The following is a 23,368-nucleotide window of genomic DNA, read 5'->3' as shown; positions in this document are numbered from 1 at the left end:
GCCCAGCGAGGGGGGCTCCTGCGGTGGGAGGGCGGCCCGTAGGCGCTGCCTGGGCTGCTGAGGGGCGGGAGTGTGGCCCTGAGAATGGGGGGCCGGCTCTCCCTTCTTCTCCATTTACCTTTTCTCCCCGTGCCGCCAAAACGCGCGCGGGGCCGCTGGCAGCAGTGGCGGGCCGGGCCGTGGCTCGGGGCTTTCGAGGGGGAAGCTGGAGCCCGGCTCTGGCAGCGGGAGGTAGTAAGGCAGATGGAGGAGCACGCCCCTTGCTCTTAAGTGTGCAGCCTGCCTCAGAGCAGCTCTCCATCCCTGGCTGGGATGCTGCGTGTGATCTTGTCCCACCTCAAGTGAGCCGAGAGCTTTACAAGGCTTTGGTGTCGCTAACCTATCAGAGGGGTGTGCTCCCTGCAAAACTGGGAGCCTCTCTCTGTAAAGATTTTTAGGAAGAAATCTCATTCTTCCAGCAAAACATACAGTTGCATATGGCGTAAACTTACGGTGCAGCGTGAATTGCACTCAGCTGAGCACGTCCTGGGGCACATCCCGATGCTCTGCTTCCTCTTGTGTTGTAGTTCTATCTGAACAATAAAAACATACCCACCTAGCAACTGTAAAAGGAGAAACATACTGTTTTAACGTTTGGTATAAATGTAATAACTTAAGTTTTACTCTTTTATTAATCCATAGATAATGAACGTGGATTAGAAAGGATATGTCCTTACTGCTTCCAGTTCCTGGTTCCTGATAGCTGTCGGGTGCGTCTCAAACCAAAGATGAAAGTGACTCCGCAGATAGAGAAGGTTCTGAAACAAGAGGCGAAGAAGCGTAAACTTAATATGAAACAGACCAAGCTTCTGAAAAAGTACAGGGAGTCGAGGAGTGTTCTGGTAAGGGTATTTACTTGAAAAGGCCAAATACGTGATGTTTCCCTGAAACCTTTAAGTGGCATAAAAAAGGAGATATGGAAATCTTTCTCCTAGAAATGGAGCTCACACCTACACATTTCTGGTTTTTTCATAAGCTCTCCCTCTTTCTTTTGGGATAACTTCCGTTCACGATCAAAATTTTTAAAACCTGACTTCCACCATAGATCATAAGCGCACTGACAAGAACAAAGCTTCTCCCCCCAAGAATACCCCAGCCCCACATCAGAGAAGCTACGCAGACAGCTCTGCCCTCCCCATCATTTCTTGCTCTTTGGCAGCAGTCTGGGTAGGCTCTGCAGATGTCTAAGAACTTGCTGGAAGTTACGTATCTCTGCCTGCCAGGAAGCTCTGGCATTTCCACCATCAGCTGCAGTACCTTTGGCATAGTTTTGCAGAAATGGCAGGAGCCCCAGATTTTTGCCCGTTATTTTTTTCCTGTGAATGTGGTAGAACTAGGACCAGGCAACTCTGCTAGATGCAGAGCCTTAATACAGCCGTGTAGATCCTAAAATGGATTAGAATCCGTAGAAATCCATTGCTAAGAATACCTCAAGACATACCTAGGAAGAAAAGCATGCCGTTGGCTGAGGTCAGGCTGGTTTTGCCTGTGTGCGTAGCTTGACATTTACTGCCTTAGCTTCAGCTGGGAAGAAGAGCTTGAGGTTGTCAGTTTTTCAGTTTCATCAGCTGTCTAAAACCATTTAAAATTCACAAGCTTCATTTATCTCCGTATAGCATCGTGGCTACCTCACATTATTGTTACCTTCTGTGCGAATCGGATTTTTTAGTTGTCTGAATGTTACTGTGGATGGGAAAGTCTTTCAAAACTAAACCGCGTAGGTGATTTAAACAAGCTAATGCTGCTTTCGGGGCGTCAGTTCTTTTTCCTAAAATTACTCAGGAATGTAAGATTTAATCACTGGTTTTTATAATGATTGCTGTTATTTGAAGAATAGTAGCGTACAATCTGGTGTTGCCAAGGCATACACTACTGCTAAAACAGGTTATGTGAACGGATGTTTTAACAAACAGCACCCTGTCATGCCCAGCAGTTGCTGGCACACTTGGCATTTTCTTAGATGGGAAGATGCTGGTTTGGGGAGTAAAATTTCCAAAACCGAAAACTATGAGAGAGTCAGTAACACAAAATTAAAGTGAGGAGATATGGCAGTTTCTCAGCTGTCAGGAAAAAAAAAAAAAAAAGGCACTCCATATTTGGAGAGAGTAATAGCAAATGGTAGATCATATTTGAGCAGCAGAAAGGGTATCTGGGAAGCTGGAATCTTTGCTTCATTATTCTGGGATCTCAAACCTGTGGCTTACATTAAGAACCGTCTCTTTTGACAACTGGTGACACATCCTGTGGAATTAGGATGGGTTCTTAGATTTATGCTGCAGCTGGAGATGTTCGTAGGATGCACTGTGCATTCGTATGAGTAGTTTAAAGTTCAGTTTTAAATAGGTCCAGTTTGAACTCTGGGTAATACTCTGATCTTGGGATGAAATTACAGTTTGCAGCACTTGTGTTCTGCTGGGTTCTGTTGGCGTTTGTGCGGTGGATTGTGATTTAAGTATTTCTGGTGTTAAGTATTTAAAATACTGTCAGGAACTGACAGCTTTTAAAATTAGCAATGTAGATCCCTATAATCTAATACCTGAGACTTGTGAAAATGAAAATTTGAGCGTGGTTGAAAATTACACCAAGCACCAATGTGACAGGTTGTGCCTCTGATAACCTGTCTTAGCAGGCAGAACTTAATTTGAGAATGCTTCTGCCAGGAAAAGGCATAGGAAGTATTTCAGGGGTTTGAAATTTTAGGAGCTAACTGTAGATGTGGTTCAGGGCATGGAAACTAGTTGGGCAGCGCTAGTTCCTGCACGGCAAGGTGTTCACCTCCATTTATATTCCATGGAGTGTTAAATCGTCATGTGATGCAGGTTTGGTTTTTTTTTCCTCCCATCTGAATTTCATTTAGAAGAACTGAAACAACATCAATACCTGAGCTGTGCAAGTTAATGATCTTTCTCTTTTTTAGTTTGTTAGGCTGACAAAATAAAATCTAGAGACAGTCAAAACACTTAGCTGAAAACGTTTTACTTTGGTGTTTCTAAATGTAGTTCTTTCTAAGCAATCTGAATTCAGGCAGATTTACACGCTGCGAAATGAAGAACAATTTGGTATAAATGTTTTCAAAATGGCTTAGACATTTTTGTGACAGTCTTTTGAGCGTGGTTTGTTTTTTTTTTTAACCAGAAAGATCACGTAACGGTGTTTTGGTTTTTTTTCAGTCAGTGTAATTGTGTGCCTCAAAAAGTTGTCTGGCTATATTACTCGTATCTCTTGTTGAGGGTAGTTGCCATGGCAGTCGGGGATATTAGGAATATGTGACAGCCTCTGTGACTGTCTGACATCATCTGTTCTGACGCACCTCTGCAACATACCGTGCTGCTGGCAGTTCCCTGCCGCCTAAAGTCAGCAGATAGAAGAGAAAGTGCCCTTTGTTTAGAACCTCCTCCGTGTTGTAGTGAGTAGTTGTGGACTAACAGAAAGGCTTTTCTTTGTTCATTAAGACTTGCTGTTATAGGTGACTATTTTTTGAGAGTTGGGTGATTTCAAGACTCCTGGGAAGTGTGTAATAGAACTTCATTGGGGTAGAATATGCTAATGAATTTAGATCACACTGTATGTCGTGTTTTTTAGCAAAATACCCCTGATGCGTACTCAAAATACCATGTGTCCAGTTCAGATGTTTTCCATGTTTCACTCTACGAGGTTACACTTGGAATTACGGGTCTCCTTAAATTAGTTGCTAGGAGATTGGAGTTGTTTCTGGATAAACGCACAGCATGTGTTTGGCTTGAGAAGCCTGAATGAAAATACTAGGTGTAAAGCTTATGTTGCTTTTTATTATCTCATGTTTCACTTACACTTGATTTGTGTCATGATATTTGAAGAATAGTTTGGATAATCCTTACAGTGGCTTTATATAACATAAAGGGGGAAACTTTGTTTCTTCTCTCTGTAGTTGGTTACCTGCAACTCATGCAACAAAACAACACGACATTATGGTAAAAGCAGGGAATTTCTGACTACCAGGACACACAATTCTGGCACTCCAAGCAGTGTATCTAGCCTGAGGACACCAGACGGAAACAATCGGTCTGCAAGCAAAGTGACGCCTGCAAGCTGCAGTAGGTTGGGATCTAAAGGGAACAGTCCCTCATCACTTCCCAGGTATGTGTTTCCTAAAGAGGCACTTTGCCAAGTAGAGTGTATGGCGTCTTGCTGGGAAAAGGTGTCGTGCACTGATTTCAGATCAATCACTTAATAAACTTGAACTGGATAATTGTTTTTCATTAGTGGTCTGACTAAGAGGATCAATCTTAACTTTCCAACCTTTAAAATCAAAGGTTCTGATGAAAAGCAACTGTGTGCAAAGAATGCCTAATCGTGATTTTTGTCATTAAATGTGAAATGTCTGGCTTAACATTTCCATAAAACGTTATGCTTCTGACTGCTCCCTTTCACACGAAAATACACTATTTCTGGTCAAAAATTTTCACGTTAACTTGATGTTAATTCCAATTCCTCACCTTTAAGACATTGGCGTCTTTTTGTTTTTCAGAACACGTGCATCCGGGCAGGCGACAACCAGCTCTGCTTCCAAGACTCCCCGAAACTCCAAATTCCACTTTTCTAAGTTAAAAAGGATGCTTAACCTAGAAGAAAAAGAGAAAAGCCAGAAGGCAGATTTGAAAACCTTCCTGACTCTGCTTTAGTTTTACATTATAGTAACAAAGATTACAGCAACAAGTGCTGTCTCAGTTTTAGTAAATCCAAGTTAGTGATTTCTGTAAAACTCAAGCTAGCAGTGTGTACCCTGGGAAAGCACAGGCCGTATTTTTTAGAAGCAAGATGTTTGTCTAAAGGGACTGGTTATCCGCAAGAGGTAGGTGAGAAAATAGCCAGTCCTTTATGCTTGGGAATCTGGAACGTGCTTTGCAGTCGCTAGCGGCCCAAGAGTTGAAAGTGAGGATCCGACCTTGGAGGAAGCCGATAATACCGGACCAGTCAGTGGGTCCCACAGGACCAACGGATAGCTTGGCAGAGCTGACAGCAGATTGGGGTTGGGGAGGTTACCGTTTGCTCCACCTCACTCTCCCACTATTTTTAAGATCACGCATCACAACAGAATTTAACAGATCTCATCCCTGTTTTGCATGTTTGAGTAAAACGGACACTTCCACTGGCACTCCCTGCAGGTTCGTTATTTTCAAGGATCCAACGTGAAGTCCTGTCGTGTCGCTGTCTTTTGGTACCTGTGGTAATTTAAGCACAGCCTTTACCAAGGTTCCAAAATAACTTACTCTTTCAGACAGTGCTCATATACAAAGAGAGAAAAAACCCTGTATCGCCAGATCAGGTTTCTTCTTAAGAATGTTCTCTGTGACTTGGACAGCAGATGATGCTGCTCCCAGGATAACACTGAGCCCTGCCGGACTGTACTCTACTGCGGGATGTGCTCCATACTGGCTGACAGCTCTGTGCTAGACTACTGTTTGTTACTGCTGCAAGCATGGCACAACTATGAAGAACAGAATAGAATTGCAGGATGGTTTGGGTTGGAAGGGACCTTAAAGACCATCTAGTTCCAACCCCCCTGCCATGGGCAGGGACACCTTCCACTAGACCAGGTTGCTCAAAGCCTCATCCAGCCTGGCCTTGAACACTTCCAGGGATGGGGCATCCACAGCTTCTCTGGGCAACCTGTTCCAGTGCCTCACCACCCTCTGCATATGGGATGCTTCCTTCCTAATTGCTCCTGTGCAGCCAAAGTGGGTCACTTCTGTCTTGTTCAGAAATGGGTACAGAGGGAACCTCTTTTTTAAACGTCGTTCAGTTTTGTCAGGCATCAGGCCTTCAGAGTTTCCTCCTTCCTGGATTTCAGTGTGGAAAACTAGGTTTGCCCTGGACAGTAGTCAGCTCGTTGCACCGGCACATTTTGGGAAGAGCAGACAGTTGCCAAGGTTAAGGCGGTCTCCGCTGTCGGTCTCCGCTGTCAGATTTTTCCATTTCGGTTCAGCTCAGGGGTGAGGAAGGACAGCAGAAAGTCGCCATTCAGGACTGAGTTCATAGCCTGCCCTACGCGCAGCCTGCAGTGACAGTTCTGCAAATCAAAGAGACTCGGTCAGCTAAAACACATTTTAAAGGTCTGTACTTCCCTTTGGTGAACACCGCTTAAGAAATAGGACTGACAGTTCTGCAAATCAAAGAGACTTGGTCAGCTAAAACACATTTAAATCCTTGCTTTTAAAGGTCTGTACTTCCCTTCAGTGAACACCGCTTAAGAAATAGGAGCAGCAAGTTAAGTTGGCAGGCTTGAAAGCAATCCAGGGTGGGGGAGAAGAGTCTGTTGCAAACTCTACTTACGGTCTCACAGATTGGCAGGTAACCTTTGTACCCCTCCTGCACTCGTGTAGGATCGAATGAACCATCACTCCTTGATCAAAATCCGGACTGTGGCGTTACGCCTTTTCCAGTGTAGAACTTGGCATTAATTCACCTGTTGTTGCTGTATTTATGATCCTCTGGAAAAAAATACTTCAGTCTTGTTGATGAAATATGTGTATTATAAAAGTGTTAGAAAACCAGGGTTTACAATAAATTTTGTTATTAAAAGTCTGCACACTAGGTTCTCTACTGCTCTGCTTCCTGTGAGGCTGAGGCGAAACCAGCATGGGCACCTGCTCTATTTTCAGATGCACCAACATTACTATTATTATTACTATTCTGTGCTCCAGATATATTACTAGTGCAGTGTAACGTAGACAGTCTCGTCATGCTCCACACAACCCTTTTATTTGTAACTACCAGAGTTATAACAGAATCACAGAATGGAAGAGGTTGGAAGGGACCTCTGGAGCTCACCTAATCCAATCTCCCTGCCAGAGCAGGATCACCAGGAATAGATTCCACCGGAACAAGTCCAGGCAGCTTTAGAAAGTCTCCAGGGAAGGAGACTCCACCCCCTCTCTGGGCAGCCTGTCCCAGTGCTCTGTCACCCTCACAGGGAAGAAGCGTTTCCTCATGGTCAGGTTGAACCTTCCGTTTTCCAGTTTATGGCCATTGCCCCAAGTCCTGTCACTGGACACCACTGAGAAGAGCCTGGCCCCATCCTCCTGACACCCACCCTTTAGATATCGATAAGCATGGATAAGATCCCCCCTCAGCCTCCTCTCCTCCAAGCCAAACAGACCCTGCTCTCTCCAATGTCCACGTGTTGTTACAAGGGATCACTTTCACTAGCTATCAGACTTCACCAAGGGGGGAAAAAAGTTTGAAAGAATCACTGTGTTGAAAAAAGCATTCTATACAGAGACACACAGCTACGCACATACATACCCCCATATGCGCAGCTGCTGCGCTCTTCCCTTCAGAACACCTCCCGTTCCTGTACGCGGTGAAAGGCTGGAGGTTAATCATTGGCTTCAACAGGCTATTGCCGAGCCTCCCCGCCAGACCTCGGCCCCGCCGTGTTACGGGTCGGCCTCTGAGGAGCTGGAAGAACAACCCTATGTAGGGAGGACAACGCCTTCGCTGGGCTCACCCGGAGTTTGCAGGGCAAGAGTGAGCCGGTTCTCCCTTAGGTGTGCACCCCGGTGTACAGGCATTAGCTACAGGGGGAGTTGCTCCCCAGCTCACTCACGCCATGGCGTATGTATCGTTGACAGCAACGGCATCACACCATGCGTCGAAAATGTTACAAAGCGTGGCTTAATATACCCAGTTCAACCACGGCATGTTTTGTTTTGAAACACCAGTTTCGGCCGTTTTCCCGTTTTTGAGAACCGGGGGCCTGAAGCCGGCGTATTACAGCTGGTTCCCTCACACCCACCCCCTGGCTCTGAAGCAGCACAACCTTCAGCCACACGAGACGGCAAATCAACAATATTACTTTCTCAGAAACGTAGTCCTAGAGGTACGAGCTCAGGCGTTTCGATGGTGCCGTGGCCTCATGGAAAACCGTCACTTTATTATCCGGAATACGAATGCAGAGAGGAATGACCTTCAGAATTAGCACTGATCATTTCCTCAGCATCACTGCCGGCTGACTCCTGCGTCAGTTTACACCAAGGCCCTGTCACACCACGAGGCTGAGCGGGCCAGCAATAAACCGTGATTCCGAGGTGTTTTTACAACAATTTTATTCTATTAAATATGAAAGAGCGTACATACAGGTGTTATTCTGAGGACATAAATTACACAAGGATTACATGTTCTGTCAGAAAAGCACAATAATGAAACACCTTTGCATTTCAAGCTGTTCTCGTTAGCTTTTAACAAATGAGTCTAGTTCTGTTGCAAACAAGTTAACGAGTGCTATTGAATGTCTGTAAATTCCCACAAAAACATCATGCTTAGTAGGATACTTTAAATATTGTAAAGATGGAATCAGAATTAGATTTCTAAATAACAAGATGGAAGCGATTTACTACTTAACCAAGATAAATGACACACTGAAGTAGGAGCCGAGACAAAACTGGTCATTCATTAAGAAAAAAATTCCACTTGACTCTGCTTTCTTGACTTGCAGGCATAGTCACTGTGATTATACGCACGAGTAATGAGCAGAACTGGCCCTTAGTATTTATAAAAGTAACCATCAGATTTCAGACATGCTGGTTTTCTGCCTCACGAGTTTTTCCGATGATAAAAGCCCCACGCCCTTGAATCTATTCACTCACATTCCAAAAGGTTGAAATCCAGCTTTTCTGCAGAGGGCCAGTCAAGCTGACGTGTGGCTTCCACGGTCGTCTGCGCAGGGGGCTACTGCATCCTACATACGTATTTTGGGACGCCCTTGAAGTACCAGACCGAGTTACCGCTGCCTCCTGAGAGCAGCACTAGTGCGTGGAAGTCCTAATACATTGTCTTTTTAAACTTCGGGGAAAGAGGAATGTGACTTTATCATAATGGTAGCTCTCGGTTAGAGGGGAATGCAATTTTATCACGATGAAAGCTCTGTGTTCGCCACTCAGACGGCCACGCAGCTAGAACACGCAGCTAGCCTGTAGTTTTGGGTTGTGTTGCTGGGGATTAACTGAGGTGGTTCAGTATATTAAATACAAACGTTACGCTGTGAAACAGACAGGCTGACGGCACTGCAGGCTGCGGGTTTGATTTTCAAAAGCAGCAGTGAAACATAATTTCTAAGAATGGTGATTTTTGTAACTAAGGGCTTCACATTCATTTTTAAAACCAGAGAAAGGGAATAATACTCCTGATGATAGATTTCAAAATGTGTTGCAAAAACACAGCTTGATCCTGCAGGCATTAGAATGTAAAAGCAGTCCCAGCGACCTCCAAGTTAAGTGTTCTCCAAAGGCAAAGAGCTGCAGGATTGTCTCTGCTTTTCTCAGAGAACGCTCAGTAAAAGTGCAACATCCTGAAGCAAATCATCAGATCATCATGGTTTAATTATCAGATAAAAAACATTCGGATGTTTTATAAATTGTGCCTTTTACAGGGTGGGCATTCTGGTGTGAGTTGGGTCCGACCACGTTAGAATGGAGGGGCAGGGCCCACCCCCAAGTTTTCTTTCCCAGGGTGATAACGCCCCGAAGCAGTTCTACCGGGTAACCCCACCTTCAGCCGAAACCGCCCTGCCCAGCGGCACGCGGTGCTTTCTGTTTTGACAAAAGTGGACATTTGGTTTGCTTTTCATTTCCTCAGGCTTGTTCTCCCTTTCAGCTTCAAGGCACCCTTCCTTCCCCCTCCCTCCCCACCCTCTTTTCTTCCTGAGATGTCAGAAGTACGTACGTTAGGCTTTGGAACCTGAGAATTTGGAGGTATTTTTTTTATACTACAGGGCTGCATTTGTATCGTACCATGTTTTAGCTCCTGCGATGCTACTACAGTTACAACACAGACCTTCTAACTAGTTGATACGTGATGCCTTTCCCCTATAAATAAAAAACAAGGTACCATTCAGCCACTGATATCCGACAATTGCTCCAAGAGTGACCTTTACCTTCCCTAAGTCCTCTTTTCCAAACAAATGTCGAGGGATCGTTTCCAAAAACCTAGCTAAGAAATATTCTTTGAAGTAAACAATTTCACAGTGAAATAAAGATATACCCAGAAAATAGCATTCTCTCGAAATTAAAACTTATGTACATCAAGAAGGTGAGATTTACCCTCGTTCTTTCCTCAGTTCTACATTATCTGTAGATAAAGAACATGATCACTAAGAGTTACTACAAGGGAAAACGAGCCTAGTGAAGTCAGTGTCACGTCTTCCTTGATGCTCTTGAGAGATAAGGAAATTCAGCATTCAACTTTATTATTATAAATATTTTTAATTAAGGTAGCCAAAGACCGTTTAAACTTAATTCCCTATGGCTTTGAGTATCCAAGACTTAGATCCGTCAATGCACCTACAAAAGCCATGTTGCTACACTTATAAGCACCTCTGGGTTACGAATCAAATTTTCCAGGGATGAGATTCAGCCGTCAACTCATCATTTATCCTTCTTGGTTTATGACTGGTTTTATAATTCTTAACAGATTAATCTGTTTTCAAATGTATCATAAATTTGGCGCTATCCTTTAGCAAGACTGAGCTTTAACTGCAACTGTAATGCACATACATGCACATACGAATTTACGAGCAGAGTTTAACACACTAGAGGTACTAAAAACATTAAAATTCATTTTCGCATCGAGAATCTATGCCAAAAAGATGCCAATAAGTGTTATTTCATTCTGCATATTAAAGGAAATAAACACTCCTCTGGATTCACTGCAGTGAGCTCTTTTCTCCTACGGAGTGCAAAATTGCCACTCAAAAGCTTGGGGCAGCTAGTGAGCTCTGGTTAACTATTTTCAGCATTTCTATCTGTCAGTTAGAACTTGTGATGAAATTACTGTTCTACATTACATGCTACGGAATGCTATGTGAACAACTTGTATTTTTATCTTTCGGCGTTATTCCCTACCGAACTGAGGTCTAACTCATGGCAACTTCCAAGAGAAAAGAAAGGTAATTGGGCTGAGGTGCTTATGTCCAAGTGTATCTAATTTAAAGATTATTCTCCAGTCACATCCAACAAGTATTCCAGCGATTAGGCCTGCCTGTAGGAGTCAGTAACAAGTGAGAGATCGCTATCGTCAACAATTTCACTCCAGGACTACTTTGAATTGTTGTTTTTGTAGAGGAAGAATAGATTTAAAAAAAAATAAAAATTGCTTTTATGTGAGAAGAAGTGTTAAACTTCTAAACTGTGAACTTAAGTGATGCAAAACAACGCCCGACAAGCGCAAACCCACGCACAAAATGCTATCATAGAATACTCCAACTCAAACACTTGCAGCCCACGTTTTTAAGGTCATCTAAACGCCAAAGGTACAGGTAGGCATTTTTAAAATCACTCAGCAATTACGTACCTAATTCTGACTGACTGAAAAGCCTAAACGTTCTGGCAGTCTCCTAGATGCCTGTCTGTATCTTTAAGTTTTTACGTGAACTTAAGAGCTGGTGCAAGACCTGCAGACAAACACCACATCTGTGCCACACTAAGGACTTCTTTTAAAAAGAGACTTTTGTAAAAAGAGACTTTTGTAAAAACAGACACTTGGCAATAACTTATACACAGGCCTGAACTGTCTCCTCCCACTGCGTGAGAAAAGATGATCAACATCTCAAACTGTTTGCTGGAGCAGGTGGAGACGTGAGGGCTGGAAGCCCATGCTGGCCTCCGGGGTTTCTCAGTGGAAGAGGATGTACAGCACGGCTGTATCATTGTGTTGCTGCATGTATGGACGGTGCATAGCATCGTCAAATTTTAATAATGGACATTTAACGATTGGGACAGTTTAGAGAATGACCTTTCAATTTAATTAAAGCTGTAAAATGGCTTCACATTTCTGGGATTAACCTTTTTAGATGGAGACAGATGTTCCAGAAAGGGATTAGAGTACAAATGAATGGTCCCTCAATTTAGAAACTAAGCAGCTGTAAAAAGAAAGTTACAGTTTTGAAACATAATTAATCTGCTCAATTGTACAGTTTCCTTTGCTGACTTTTAAATGATACTAAAATATTGCAATATTTGAAGTCATTTAAAGATCTGCTCAGTGTAACATGACTTATATTTTCACATAAAAAATTGGTTACTAACATTTACTTCCAAAAAAAACCCCCACCTGTCTTCTCTGGGGAGTGGGTAATTTAAATGTAATGGATAGTAAGATCACTTTTACCATTACATTGAATTGCATCAACCTTCTTGCAAACATACGCTTGTGATTCCCACATTTCAATCCCTCACTAGCAACTGAAATGCCTCAAGTTAGAAGTATGCACTGATTATATGTTGATCTACATTAAATATAGGGTACGTAAGAAAAATCTTAGCATGTTTTTTTACAGGGCACACAACTAAAATCTTTACAAAAGATAAGATAATTATCCATTCTTCAATGTAATAGACACAGATGCCACTTTTATAAATGTACCCTTATATTCACTCGCCAATAAAATAGTAAATAAATCAACTTTTTAAACAATTTTTAATAAATTATTAGAGTATTTTTACTGACACTCTCCAACAATATACAAAAATAAGACTACAAGAGTACCATTCAGTCTGACCTACCCCCTCATTTCACAGAAAAGTAGAGGTTATGGAAGGATGTTCTTGTAATCAATCATCACTGTAGATGTCTCCTGCAAATGGCAGGTGTACGTGGCTGCCCGTGACGTTGGGAAGTCGAGACAGATCAGGCAGGTTCTGGATGCGTGACCTGAGTTCTTTCCGTACTTGGGTCACTCTGGCTAGCTTGCGTTTGTACTCCTGTAATGCAGAAGAATTCACCGTGAGACTCTTGCTAATACCATTCCTACTTATTTACTGCACTTGATGTTTTCTAAAGAAAGTATTCCTTCTGTGAGTTAGATGACTAAACATCCTTTAATGGTTGAGGACCCAGAGAACTCGGTATTCTGGAGGCAGAGGCATCAGCTCTAGCATTTGCCCAGCATCTGACTTCAGAAGCATAGCCATGGGACATTTTTGCTTCAGGTTGTAAGTACATAAATGCTAAACAAGGAAAACAATCCCAGTGACACAGCTACAGGCATTTCTCCATGCGACTAGTAGAATGGGATTGTTCTTAGAAACTGTATTCAGGATAACCAATACACATACTCTACTACCACTCACAGAGTACAAGAGGATAAACTTATTGATGTCAAAGAAGTTACTTTCAGCTCATAACAACCAAATATGACCTAACCAGGCCAGTTGATCAATCATATGTATTTTGTATTAACTTTTTTTAATAAAAACCATCAGTGTGTTTACGGATCTAACGCTGAGTTTTCAGAAACTCCGTCAATCAGGGGGCTTAGGATTTCACGTGGTGTTGGAATACAGGTCAGACAACCCATAATTCATATATCTAATGACTATGAGGCCCTTTTCACATGAGACAATATTATACGAGATAAAACATTTAACACTGTAAACCAGCACACTAGCATATAGCTAGTGCTCACCTATTAAGAATATGAGAAATAACAGAGAAAAACACCAGCTTGTATAAAATGAAAGCAGTTATTCTAAAATGCAGGAAGATTAGAGCACAATTTACAAGAATATTTACATTTCAAAAACTTGGAAACACGTTTCCTTGGAGAGCAGGAGAGACTAAGCATTAGCAGGCAAAGCAGCGCTTCATGAAAACAGACAGTAATAGACAACACATCGAATGCAGATGCTTTATAGGGCGGCTGCAGGTTTTGCTGCTGCCTTGGAACGGCTGCAAATAACAAATAATTAACCTACAACTTGGGTAATCCCCCATGGATAACCAAGCCATGATTATAACCACTTTTAAATAATAGTGGGGGAAAAAAATCTACATCGCCCTACATCATACAAACACTTGAAAGTTCCAGCAGGTATAAAACCACTGTGCAAATGTCTGTAAAAGGTAACAATCATGCTATTTACAAGGTCTAAACATAAGTTTAAACATTTTTCTATACTGTTAATAGCATGGAGTAAAAAGGAAGGCCAATCAAAAGACCTTTTGGTACTAGAACCCAATACCGTAGTACAAATGTTAAATACCTGGGGCGTGATCAAGATTATTGGACAAGGTCCAACACACATAAACCCAAAGTTTGTGCCTATTAGCGGCAGCGTGACCTTCTAACCAAGGGCAGTAAGAGAACCACAAGAAATATTAAATTCTTAATGAGAAGATAATGCATATGGAAAAAAAAAAACCACCAAAAAACCCCAAACACCAAACCTAAATCTTTTTATATAAAGAGAAAAAAAGTGTTCGTGAATTAGGATCAATTCCTCAGTATCATTTACATTTAATAATTAAATATTGCATACAGTTCAGCATCTTATGAGACACTAAGAACAGTAAAAAAAACTACAGAATCCTTGTCAGCAGAACCGTAAACACGTGGTGACCGTGCACAGGGCAAAGTAGTGCTCCTTTTATGATACAGATGACCAAAAGTCTTACACTGCAAGCCCCTTGGTCCTAGAAAACCTCACACTTGCCCCAAATATTCTCTCTGGTGCAAGTGACTTCAAGACGTGGCTATGGAAATAGGGCTGTATCCTGATACTGTATCCTTGAGTAATGCCCAAAGCCCACAAATACTTTACTGTTTCACACCTAATATTACAGCAGCATCCAGAGGCATCAGTGAGCTGCTTCTGTGCAAGAGTCACAGTTACTTGCCAGCCTGCAAAAAGCCAGTAACAGAATATTTCTTGCCCTTTTCACTATCTATTTTAGGCCAGATTGCAGAGACATATTCCTGACTATTATTTTAGGGCACAGATTGGAATGTCAGAAGCAAATACAAGTTTCATTGTTTACTAAAACAATAAATTTGGCATCACACAGCACACTTCAGTTAATTAGAATCAGTTTCCAGAAGCAGGATGGCTGGAGATGGAGTGTTGGGCAAGGAGAAGTTTGAGCAAGCTTGAGGCTAAAAGACCTGGTGTCCGTTGTGAAAGACGTACTGATGTATAGAAGAGGATGAGTGCAACTGTAAGCAGGATGAAAACACTCAAAAGGCCCCAAATCAGTAAAAGTAGTTAACTGTAAAATCATTCCAGCAGTTAATTCTTGTAAATGGTGTTTGAATCGGGTGAATCCCGCTTCACGTTTGTTCTCTGTCAATGACAAATGAGAAGCAGCAAATCAGCACCCCTTCCTAAGCTCAAAGCGTGATGCTAGGCAAGTACGCGCACATCACACTTAGCAGCTATATTCTCTCAAGATTTTACTCCAAAACCTGAAATCTGCCTTAAATTAGGTTGCTAGTTGTTTGACTCCATTGAAATTCCCTCTCGCTAATAAGAAATCATTTCCATAGTAACATCACATTTCTGACATCCAGCATTTCCATACAAATTCTGTCTGAGACTTGTTGCCTAGTGAGTATCAGCTTGATCAGCGTTACTGACAGTAGGTTCCTTTTTCTCTAGAAGGAAAATATTCTCATAAATCTGGTCTCCCACTCAACAGTCGTCTTCGTCTTGCCAACACCTTCAGCATAACACACACACTCAGGGAGTCAAAACTTGTTCCTTGTGCCTTCTCCGAAACAGACACCTCTGAGAACGTTTGTTCATGGTTTTTACTATAAAATTAGAGTAAATTAAAGAATTATGTAAGGTTTTATATTTTGTTATATTACTGATGCAGGAGAAGCTACAGAATGCAATTTTAATGCGATTTTGGTAATCCAAAGCGTATGTGAGATCTGCAACTACAGGTTAGATTGTCCATGACCATCTCCCCCTCCCTCCAAGTAGAAATAGTATTCACCTTATCCAGAACACCTCATTTTCTATGACACTCCCAAAACCATTCTAGAAAACCCTGGAAATGCTTAGTTTTCACGACTGATGAGCAAGTTCAAAAGAGGGCTGATTTTCAAGTACAGTGACTTAGCAGCTTTGAGATGCCTTTAAAGGGGCTGCTTTTCACAGTTTGATTCTATTTAAAATTACTAGTCATTTCTGGAAGGGTTTGCTTATGTATTTTTAAGGATGCTAATGTATTTCTGGCATTACTTCAGTAGTCCTAGACTGTTGGAATACAAGGATCAAGTACTCATTATCAACAATACTTGTAATATGTACAGCCTTTATTATTTTACCGTAATAGCATCCACATGTACCTACAACCTTTGTCCTCAGTGTACATGTTGAGAGTGTGACTAAATTAAAGCAGGGAACTGGCATATCTAGGTGTTACTTCTGATATTGCTGGTCCTTTAGAAATGCTGTATACTATACAAGCAAGTAACAATTTACCCATATTGCTGCTACTTCTAACTGCAGCAATCCTCGTGGTGAATTTCAATTCCATTTTCATTTGGTTGATTTTAAGACATACTTCAAATTGCCTCCGTGTCAATGAGACAAGATTCAAGCTACTTACTTTAAAACAGTTAAGGACAGGCAGAAATATGATGTTTTCTTTTGCTACACTGAGCATAATTTGCATTGCTTGCTACCTATGGAGAACCTTACTCTTGCGATATATAGATAACCTGATGTATAGAATTAAAGTATTTTCAATTTCTTCAGAGGTCTAAGATAACACTAATTTCAAGCAGTGAAATTCTCATAATTCCAGTCATAGAAGTAGGTTTATGAGATAATTAAAACTTATTTTGCTCATTAGAATCCTACTGATTACTACAGTTTCCATTACTTGACAGTGTAGAATATGGATATTTTGTGAAAGCAATGCTAACGACATATGGATTTCACACCTGGATTAATAATAATTCTCTATCAAAAAAGTCCCAAGCAAAAAATACCCAAATAATTTTTGATTAGACACTACAATCGTCATGAACAACAAAAATGTAGGCAGGCCAAACAGGCTGTGCACTGCAGAGGATATTTTCCCTTCCAAATGAAATAGGCAGAAACAGATCTTAATACAGAGTTCCTGCAATTACCACAGAAAGGTGCTACAGCTAGGACAACTTGGAACTTCATGGATATGCTTTCCCTTTACAACATCAACACCACTTTGAACCCTCATCTGATCACTAAGGCTGCAGCATGCATCAAAATACTGGATGGCAAAAAACGTATAGCAAAGCGAAAGAAACAAAGTCCAATTATTTCCAAAGCCAGAATAAAAGGTTTGCAGGAAACAAATATTGAATCTGCACCCTTGTTAGCTACAGAAGGAAAGAGAAAGTAGAAGTCAGTACTCTCAATGCAGAAAAACCAAAACCCAAAAGGCTTAAAAGGCTTTTAAGGTGTTGAGAGCATGTGTGTAAATCAGCATCCGTGGCCTGTATGCACACTGGGTTTAAAACTGAGATTTCTGACTTTCTAAGTCCATTCCAACCTTCTAGTTTCAGGTGCAGGTGTGTCAGAGCTGTGGCACAGAGCAAAGGTTTCTCATGCCTGTGTCCAAAGCACAGAAACCGCTAGAAAACTTCAAAGGCTCGGATGAAGGCAAATGGGATGCGATACCCTGAGGTCTAGATTCTGAAGTTCAGAAATGAGGTATTTGTTTATAAACTCCACCTTGTTAATATCTAATGTCTTACTCCTTCCTTTTTCTGCAAGGAACACTGACAACTAGACTTGGAGGAGTCAGACAGGCCTCACTATCACTCCGGAAAACAGATGAGAAGAGTTTAAAAATTTGGCATGGCTCATGTCCTTCACCAGTATGGTTAGAGGCTCAACCTACTTAGCAGTGCTATGGATGAACAAAACCCTGAAACAACTTGTATTTAAGACACTGAACAGTCTGAACATATCTATATGCATCACACAAACACACAATGTTGAAAAATCAAGGGCAATTGCAACAAGTTTAGGAAAGGACTGACTTGGCTAACCCTCCATTACACACTTTGTCTCTTTACTAAAGAAATAATTTTGGGGAAGAAAGCTTCAACTTCCCAGTATGTTAGCATCTATCAGTTTTCCATTAAGTCTTACCACATTTAGAGCACAAATAAAGAGCACTGAAGCAAAGAGCGCCTACCTAGTGACTGCTTTGTTTATTCCTTATTGTTCTATGCACTGCCCCACGCATTACTATATTCTCATAGGTTTTCTAATGGCGTACTTCACCTCTACAAAGCACAATTTACTCTTCAGAAAAAGTTCTTTGAGCTGACAGATCAAAATTAAATACATCCTCTAATTTTGAGTATCCCATCGAGGACTTAATGCTTCAAAGCAAATTCTCTAAATTAGGTTAAAATATCAGAGACTCCTCAGCTTGTCTGTAAATGAAGCAACAGGAAGCCATGAACTCAGAAGTTTGAAGCCCACAAACTAGTGACCATCTGGGGAAAGCTTGATTAAGTGACTTTGTCTACTATCGACTGTTATGCTGTGGTGCAGACAAGAATACACTGCAGATCTTCAAACCATGAATCCCCAAGCGCAGCAGTAGTAAAAAGGAACAAAACATTTTACCAGGACATTTCCCATCTGAAGGGAGTTCATCAGAAATGTGAAGTCCCTCTAGTCATCACAAACTGTTCTTTCCACTCCTTGAAAATGCCATTTGTTTGCCCACCTCCTTCCAGCCTAAACCTGGGTCTCAATCTCATTCACCCTGGTCTTGACTCCTGGTCTCCATCTCCATTCCTTCAACACTGTTCCTGGAACCAACCTTTTTGTCCAGCAAGGTTGTTCAGTACCTCTCAGATCTCTGTCACGCCTGCATTCATACGCAGTACAAATGCTCAGAACTGTTTTTTGCCTAATTTCCTATTTTCTTCCTTTGTGGCTCCGTATCTGAATTCCTCCCCCTCCAGTCTTGGTCTGCACTTAATCACTTTGTCTACAGTTCTGGTTGCAGTCTGGTTCCAGTTTCACTTATTTTTCCCCAGTCCTATATTCAGCCTGTCCCTGTTCTCTGCCTATGTAGTACCTCCATCAGATCTCACTAACACCTCATACCAGTTTTTGCTTCCATTCTCTTAGTTCAAAGGAATTCCAATTCCTCCTACATCAGTTTTAGATGATGTTATGCTTTTCTGGCCAGTCTCTGCCTTTATTCTCAGCCAGCTGATCTCCTATTCCATTCTTTACTGTAATGTCTAGTCTTGGATCCCTTCTTAACATCTGCAGCCTCTGCTGCCAAGTTCTGTGGGCACTTGTCTAAGTTTGGCATTCAGACCCATCAGCTTCCGCCTTCCCATTACTTAGGGAGCCATGGACAAGCCACCCATGGAAGAGGTTCTCTGCTCTCATGTCAGGTGCTTGGCCCACGGTCAGCTCAGAGAACAACTCTATACAGTTTCATTTACAGGAGACGTCTTCTTTAGCCCAAGCTGGAAAACTCTCTGGCAGAGCAGCTCTTCGTGGAAGTCAGTAATGGTTAAAGAAATCTCCAATGAACATATTAAAAGTATAATTTTTCAAAAGGCTTGTAATTTCATTCAAGTTGTTTTTCATTAGTGTATCAAAATACATATCCCTGACAGAAATACTCATTCCATAATACTTTGAGAAAGAATATGAATTATGTCATCCCAAAGAAAAGGTCATTTTTAAAGACTGTTTTATTACTAACTTGTCCTTAGTTTTCCTCTTGAAGATTGTGTTGGAAAAAAGGTGGTCAGTGTTTGGGAAAGTTAAAGAGAGACTTGCATGTTTAATTACCAGGAGTATTACTATGCTTACTTAGTTTATATTTACCTCAATTTATTCATAGAAGGTCACAGTGATGAATACTAATCTATAAATAAATTACTATTTAAAGACATTGATTTAATTAGGGAATCTCCATGGGACAAGGATGCAATTTAAAGCATTTCAGGACAGCAGATATGAGCATTAGCTCAAATGCAAGATGCCTGCTTGAGATTAAATTTGGTCTCCTTGTGTTTTATCATCTCATACAGTATTTTCATCTGGTTGAAAATTTAATCATCATATAAACTCAAAGCTACACAATTCCAAGAGATGCTTAAATTACACTGAATTCTTAAGTTTCAAAGCTTAGCTGACAGAATGAAGTTTTGGAGAACTGATGATGATAAGCAACTGGGCACTTCAGAACAATTCTGAGCAACCGTGCTCAAATATTCAAGTTGATACTCTGTACAGACACACTTACAAGGGATAAAGCAGAACACACTTGAAAATAAGAAGATGAAAAACTTTTATGGATGAAGCTCAGACATAGCTTCCTCAAGTTTCACCTATTCACAAATGACCTAAAGGAAATCCAAACTAAAGGATATCAGGGTTCAATTTTAAAGGAATCTATGCAAGAAAAATTCTGATGGTCTATTAGTAAAAACATGCCTTTAGCAATGCATTTAAGAACAGATGGGTAAAGTTTTCAGGCTCAAATACGTACTGTGCCTAATAGCTGAACTGTAAAAACTGTGTACGTCAGATGCACGTTCCTCATCTCATGCCAACACTCGCCTGCAGGTCATTACAAGTCTCCATTCCAACTTCATACTCCACATGGGCAACTCATCTTTCTAAGCTGATGTGGGTGTCAAACCACAAAAAAAGTGGATGTTCATTATTTAACTGAGACAAAAAGGCATCTGAAAGTATGAAAATTCTGTAAAGCCAAGACTACACGTAACTATTTTGAAGACGAAAAGTGGATCTGAGAATGAAAGTAACACTGCAGGTCACCAGGTAGGGGATTTATCTATACAGCTAGCCAAACAGGAAACTGTTGACCCGTTTCATTTGTTAAAGCCACATCTACATAAAGTAGAAGCATGAGACCTAGTTTTTTTGTAGCAAGGCTAAGTACCAGTAGCAGTCTAATCCAAGCCGCAGAGACCTTAAAGCAGGCTAATGCATACAGCTTTGCGACTGCAGTGGAGAGTTGCTCAGTGTTAACCTGTGAGCAAGAGAAGAAATGAATGAGGAGTGTTTGAATCAAAAGCGGTCTACTGACCTGAGAGTGGGTATTAGCTATATTTCAAGTGAAATAAACCAAATTAATACAGATGGGAGGACCTCAACTTTCTGCTACAGGTGAACCCAGGCTATTGACCTTGTTCATTTAAGTAATCTATCAGTGCAGATCTGTGGCAAAACTGGCCTTGGACATTTTGAATGAGCTCTCTGAACTATTTTTTCTTTTAATTATTTATTTCTGTCTTGTATTTTCCCAGTTTATAAAAGACTTCTATCCAACCTGAAGAAACGGCTGTGAAGGACAACCACCTTACAATTCCGGAACAGTTCTACCTGAAGAGCATGAAGCTATTTCTCAGAGGTTTTTTTACAAGAATGGTTCTCAAAATAAGCCAGGAAATGCAAGGGGGTCATCCAATGTGTGTACACTCTTAATAAATGTAATCAGCTAGACAGTTTCCTATTACACTTGTCAACTCATTCTCACAATTTCAATAAGTAGGTTGAAACATCCATTTTCCAGACACGGATTCTGAAGAGGAGGATTTAGTTACAGCTCCAAGATAAGCACTCACAAGCCTGATTCCCCTTAATGCTTGTTCAAAGTGCTTAGCATCACCTGAGAATGTAAACTACAGTTTACATGACTAATGAGAATAAATATCTGTGTAAGACAAGCTGTTGATAAGCTGCATGGTAATTTTGCTTTTTCTCTCCTTTTGTGAGTGTGAAATAGATACGTCAAATGTCGTGTGTGGTGATGGGGATGGGAGTGTGAAAAAGGTAAAGATGGAAAGGTAGAACTACACAGCAGCAGTAGATACTCTTACTTCTTGAAACTACCCCTCATTATGTTCTGTGGGACTATTTCCAATGAAAACTCTACCATGCATGAAGCAAGCAAACAACCACACCCCTTCCACAACCAACAAGAGAGGCGCAGAATCTTAATCTCCTAACAGTGCCGAGAGATACGAGTTCCATCATTTACAAAAACAGTGCTTACCCTCAAGCTTCAGTATTAAAGTATTATGATGAGAAAGTTTTGCATAAGGGAAGCGATACCAATAGAGAGCACAAAGCAATTACAAGAAAAAGTCACAATGTAACACTCTTACCAAACGACCAATTTCAGGCAGCAAATTTGGCACACCCACCCATTTTTGACATTATTTACTCAATTCTGAATTGCTCAAATAGCTGGTTTTCATTTATAATATAACGAAAAAGAGGTTGTCAGGGCAGAAATTATAAGCAGCCAGAGAAGAAAAAGCCTAGAGAGAAAGCAGAAAATAAAACAAGTAAACAACATTAAAAAGAACAAGGAAAGACATTTACAGTGTTTTTCCTGAAGTTTTCTTTCCCATTATGAACTGTTTTCCTCCCAAAAGCTTACAGCTTGCAATAACCCCACTAATGCACATCTTTCTGTGATCTACTGATAAAAGAAAACAGGTATCAGAGGTTAGCAATCATTTCTATCTCAAGTGTCTCAGCTTTTTAAAGCATCTTTCATCCATTCAAGCCACCTGTATTTCATTAAAACGGTATTTAAAATTATTATCCTGGTTTGTACAGAAGCTCTAAGAATACCTGGGGGAGGTGGGCACTGTTTTGTAGGGCTCTATTTCTACCCAGTTGTGGATGAAGTGACCTTGGAAGATCAGGTCATCAGGAGAACATAGTAGTTAAATGTTACTGAAGTAATTTATTACTAAGATATTTAAAAATGAAATCGCAAGTAATTCAGTAGACATGTTACAGAGGAAAAATGCAAATAATGTAAAAATTATTTTGTTCTTTCAGTTTTAATCCAATTTTTAATATATGTTTAATTTTGGAATAGAGGGGAACACAAGGAAGAATCACTGTTTGCCAAGTAAAGCATTTCAGATATTCCTGATAAAGATTCTAGTGACTGAGATTTCTGGCTATACAGTAGGCAGTGAAAAAACACCTAAACAGAGTTACTCTTCTTCATCAGTTCCTTGGCTGTATTTCCTAAACCAGTTATTTGGGTTTCCAGTGTTGAAAAAATTATAGAGAGGAGTAAATCACTTAAATTCCCTGTTTTGCCATGTGCATCTTGCATGTCTGCATGCAAGTCACATACGTACATTTTCACCAGATACTTGAATCTGGGTTTTCTGTATGACAGACACTACAAACTTCTCTCTTATTCATTAAAAAAATCCACTTTCACGAACTTGATGCTGTTTTAAATTTGTATGAAAGGTTCCAAAGGAAAAAAAAAAATCAGGCTCTACTTCCATTTGTACAGGCTAAAATAAGAACCTAAAATCTTTTAAAATTGCTTTTTCCTTGCAAGACCTCAGGAAAGTAGGGAAGTACGTGAGTTTTATCAGATATGATGTCCAAACTGCAAAATAATTACATCATGCCACTGGTGAAATGCTACAAATTCCTCTGACAAAACAAGACCTGAAGTAGCAATGGAGACTGTACTCTTGTTTCAGAAAAGGGCTTACCATTGTGGTAAATTGATTTGAATA

General features: G+C 40.9%; 2 protein-coding genes across 2 annotated transcripts in view; one reads left to right on the top strand and one right to left on the bottom strand.

Moving 5' to 3' along the window:
* Positions 1-677: 677 nt before the first annotated feature.
* Positions 678-4,731, top strand: LOC104503764 (chromosome unknown open reading frame, human C18orf21; the record flags this gene model as incomplete). Its single annotated transcript, XM_010156181.1, has 3 exons — positions 678-881; positions 3,947-4,155; positions 4,547-4,731. Coding segments are annotated over 3 exons (567 nt in total), but the record flags the coding sequence as incomplete, so codon positions are not given.
* A 7,895-nt stretch (positions 4,732-12,626) lies between these two features.
* RPRD1A (regulation of nuclear pre-mRNA domain containing 1A) overlaps positions 12,627-23,368 on the bottom strand; it is a gene marked incomplete at its 5' end in the record, with an annotated part of 29,740 nt that continues 18,998 nt past the window's right edge. Inside the window, one exon of the mRNA XM_010156180.1 lies at positions 12,627-12,776. Within this exon, the coding sequence (XP_010154482.1) occupies positions 12,627-12,776 (150 nt within the window). The remainder of the gene's footprint in view (positions 12,777-23,368) is intronic.

The sequence above is a fragment of the Eurypyga helias genome, unplaced genomic scaffold (genome assembly GCF_000690775.1).
Source record: "Eurypyga helias isolate BGI_N326 unplaced genomic scaffold, ASM69077v1 scaffold9627, whole genome shotgun sequence".
Lineage (NCBI taxonomy): Eukaryota > Metazoa > Chordata > Aves > Eurypygiformes > Eurypygidae > Eurypyga > Eurypyga helias.
Note: the sequence above shows the minus strand (reverse complement) of the source record. Positions and strands in the feature narration are given on the sequence as shown.